We start from the raw sequence: 4,399 nt of genomic DNA on the forward strand, positions 1-4,399 counted from the left end.
ATTTCCCCTATATACCTAAGTAAATTTGTCGCCAAAATTGACGTTTTCCTATGAAAATTACAAAAAAAAAAAAATGGTGACCCCCATCTTTTATTACATATTCCGATGTAACTCGATTCAAAGTACACGTATGCCAAAAATTTTGGAAATCGGGAGATATGCCATTCGGTATCGTGTTACCTTAACAGAAACTTACTAAAAGCCGGACAGAATAAAGTGGCAAACAATGCTCCAATTACATTAAGTACAATTGCACCGAAAACTCGTTTTCGGCTTTGATATTCACGAAATAGAAATTGCAGACAAACAAATTTCTATAGCATAGATTAAATTCAAAGTTATATTTAGTTTCCAAACACATTAAGGCATACAAGTCTTATATTTGGCAGCTGTAAAATATCTTGGCGAGCGGAGTACAGCCGATTTAAAATCTTTAAAAATGTTTTACGATTGTTGTCTCATTGGAAATCATGCCATATCATCTCTTACATTATTAATATGAATATAAAACCCGTGATTTCGATGAAACTCAAAACATTTTATTTCCTGGAAAAAAATGAATAATGAAAACAATTCGTATAGACAATACATATAATTCCATATGATATAATCATATAACACATACTATACAAATGTACCACACGTGCACTCATAAGCACCACGCTCGTTCTGAAGGATTTACATGCCTACTCTCAAATCAGTATTCAGAATAAAAATACGTATGAACGACAATTTCATTCAACACTGCTATTTATACACCAACGACCACTGACACACAAAATATTTATAATTTATACCATCTCTAATTGTACCTTAAGCGCGTGAAAATATGTACAATGTACAACTCTAAAACTAATAAGAATATACCTCAATTATTCATTGGATACGTTTCATATTTTCCCAAAGGTTTTTTTTATCTAATAATTGTTTTTAAAAAAAGCTATAAAAAAAGGAATGAAAAAATGCTCACTCTTAGTTTTCAAAAGCGGATAAGTTCATTTACGGACTTACTTGTTAACTATAGACTGAGTTGATTGAAATGATATAAATTATATTAACGTATAAATGTAAGCTGTGTCAATAAAGTTATGTATTATTGAAAACTATAAATAACTGCAATCGGTATACAAAATCTATTATTTTGTATATATTTTGTTTTCTTTTAAGTTATATGAAATGTCTGATGAATATGTTAAATTCAACAATAAATTACTTCAAAACTTTTTAAAAAGTTTGCTTAGTTGAAAAAAAACCAACAACATTACAATATATTCAAATAGAGTTCACCATGTTCAAATACATTAGCAAGTGGAATTCTAAGATAAAGTCAAGGAGACAGAAACCTAACAAGGATTGATACAATATTCTATTCTTCAACGACACTCTCCTCACTGTCACTTTCGTCTATGGCTTGTGGAATTGATGCTGCATCTTCTAGATATGCTCCCCAATTCTGGACTCCATAAGATATATCCTGATTATGCCTTGCATAACCAAGATACCAGAGTATTGATGCAATATGGGCACATACTCCCACAACACGTGCTCCTGCTCTGCATTTACAGTACCATGCAGTAATTTCAGCAGATGTGTATTCTATCCACAAGATGTAGGTTTTTGAAGAGACATGACGGCTCTGAAGTTTCACGCGTATCAAATGTTCATCCTCTTTATTTATAAGAATTTGACAATTGCCTTCTAAGTGTTCCTGAATGTAGCTTGTGCTAAGTTTTAGTTGATAGACACCGCACGTTATGTTTCTCAGATCTTCTTCATCAAGAAGTGGAAAATCGTCTAAAGTATGATTATCTGGCTCTTTCCAAATTGTCTTACGCCTCTCCAAATTTTCTTCTTCTACCCTCTGTTTCAGTGTATTTACTCTGTTCGACAGATAGAGCATTTTTGCAGCCAATGCTTCTTCATTGTCACATCCTTTTAAACAAGAAAATTTAGGGCTATTTTCCTAAAGCAAGTAGGTTAAAGGTTTGGTTGGCTTGCTTGCTGTGTTTATATAACTGTTTGCATAAAACATTGTAATAAAGTTTTACAATTGCAATTAATACATAGGTAGGGCTTCAGTTTATATAATGCTATTGGATGCTTGAGTAAAACATTTATACGATAAAAGCAAGAAATCCAACCAAACCTTTGACCTACATGCTTTAGAAAAATAGCTCTAAACATAAGGTCTGAATTTATAATCGGTTGCAATTTAAACTATGTTTGTCAATGTCAATTATGTTATATACATTGTCATTTTTGCGAACAGTAACAACAATACCGTCAAGGTGTGCTACCTTTTTATCGATTTGGTTTGTTTAATTGATATTTATGTGTAAAAACTATTCATAGGGGAAAACAAAAAAATAGGCAGTCCTATAAGTTACTTTTCTTTATTCTTATTAGTGGCACAATAGTCATAGTCTTAGCAGTAACAATGAGCATATGTTGAGTTGGGTGTGCTTCGTATGAATAAGAGCATTTTCTGTGTAGCGATAAAAATATATTAACATGATACTATATAAAGTGACGCAGTTTCAAAATTAGTTTTGAGAATTATACTACAGTATTTTGGCTGTAGGGGTACAAACCTTATTAACTAATCTTCTTGCATTGGCTTCATCTGTTGTCATCTGTTTTTGGCCTTTCGTTAAAAAGCTTGGCATCTGTGCCTTTATCCCCAAATCATCAAGAAGCTCCAATGAGTCCCTGAATCCTCTGTCAACGACAAATATATCATCGTCTTGTACCCATTCTTTGATATCTTCTACATTTGTGTTAAACATATGTTTGAGGATTGCCGCATCATTATTTTTGCAGTCGGCCAAGTATGGTCCAAGAACAGTCACAAAGTACCCTGTAGTAGTAACAACTACCATTGGTTTAACCAGCGGTCGTCCCTTGTGTAAGCTATATGACCGTCTTTGAAAATGAAAATTTCCGCTTTTTTGGATATACATATAGGTGCCATCAAGCACTAAGATAGCCTGTGTGTTTGTTCCGTCCCCAAATAAAGTCTGAGCTAGTGGTCGTGTGTGCAGATTAACGACATCATCATGGCTGATGTGTTTAAAACCCAAATTTTCAGGTACGAAATTCTTAACTAAAGCTTGTCTGACACATGAAGTGGCTCGGCGTAAACTTGATCTTGATATGTTGAAAATGGTAGATAGCACTTTATTTGAAATTCCAGATTTTAATTTAAAAAGGAAAATTCCAAGAGAAGTTCTTGTGCTTCGTGTAGGTGTATTTCTTACTGTATTTTTTGTTGTAGGAATGAAGATCATTAAAGTTGTCCTTATTTATACCGGTTAATACCGGTTAAATTGATAAAGTCAGAGTCAGATAAAACTTTATCTGTATCAAAGTCAATTCTTGATTGTTCATTTTGTAAGGCTGTGTATCTTAACTTCTTCAAAAGATCCATAATTGAAGATCTGTTGTGGATGACATTATCATTGGTACAGTTTGTTTTACTTATTGCATCTTCTGTAAAATTATCTTCCGTCAAATGTCCCGGACAACAGCGACATCCCGCAGGAATTATAACCTCTTTTTTTAAGAAATGCAGAAAATCTTGCTTGTGATGGAACAACAATTAGCTTTGGTCCGGGCTTTTTGCATATGAAACAGTATGAATGGCTTTTTGATGTAGAAGGTATTGAAAGAGATACTGATGGTGGACTGGATAAAACAGTAGATCTACGTTTTGCTGGTGGAGCATAATCTTCATCGTCAGATAATATATGCTGTACAACAGAGGATTGTCTGGTTTCCTGAACATAGTATTTGTGCCTACACGTATTGCATATTTTGTCTTCTTGTTTATATGTTATCAAAAAATTCTTCTTCAAATACTTTGCTACAGATTTATTGATTGGTCTTCTTTCATGTGGTTTAGTCCTTTTATTGCATAGAACGCACGGGTAATACTTTGGACCGCTTCCAGGCATTCTGAAGTGAAATAAAGAAATAAATCTTAGTACGTGAACCACGATTGCAGTTTAGAACAGGAGATTTGATGCATGTGATAATGAACAGCAACCCAACAATATTTAACAGAGCAACAATTTTATAACACATCTTATTTTTAATTATTGTGTATAAACATATATGTTCAGGAATGAAACTTGAACAGACAATGTGTAATAAAATAATTTAGTTCCCAGTCCTAACTCACCGACACTAGTAGTCACACTACAAACAGTATTTATAGATCATATCATATTTGATAATTTATGGGGGACTGAATATGCAGGTATCTTAACTTGTTTAATTTCTATTACACATCAGAAAGGCAAGTTCTATATAAAAATAATTTGTTGGATAACAATTTCTTTTAAAAAAAAATCAAATGCCGAATAGAAACGTTTCAAAATAATGTTATCAAATAAAAAAA

At 32.8% G+C, this 4,399-nt stretch overlaps 1 protein-coding gene and 1 pseudogene across 1 annotated transcript; both read right to left on the reverse strand.

Annotated features, from left to right (window-relative positions):
* Positions 1–391: 391 nt before the first annotated feature.
* On the reverse strand, positions 392–1,928 carry LOC143083997 (uncharacterized). The gene has a single exon (XM_076260405.1). The coding sequence runs from the start codon at positions 1,898–1,900 to the stop codon at positions 1,367–1,369; it is 534 nt and encodes a 177-aa protein (XP_076116520.1). The 5' UTR covers positions 1,901–1,928; the 3' UTR covers positions 392–1,366.
* Positions 1,929–2,561: 633 nt separating this feature from the next.
* Positions 2,562–3,309, reverse strand: LOC143084322 (uncharacterized; annotated as a pseudogene).
* Between the last annotated feature and the right edge of the window lie 1,090 nt (positions 3,310–4,399).

Source organism: Mytilus galloprovincialis, chromosome 7, assembly GCF_965363235.1.
Source record: "Mytilus galloprovincialis chromosome 7, xbMytGall1.hap1.1, whole genome shotgun sequence".
Classification (NCBI taxonomy): domain Eukaryota; kingdom Metazoa; phylum Mollusca; class Bivalvia; order Mytilida; family Mytilidae; genus Mytilus; species Mytilus galloprovincialis.

Bases quoted from the DNA above. Each gene is read 5' to 3' on its own strand.
- LOC143083997 (XM_076260405.1), bottom strand. From the start codon at position 1,900: ATGCTCTATCTGTCGAACAGAGTAAATACACTGAAACAGAGGGTAGAA.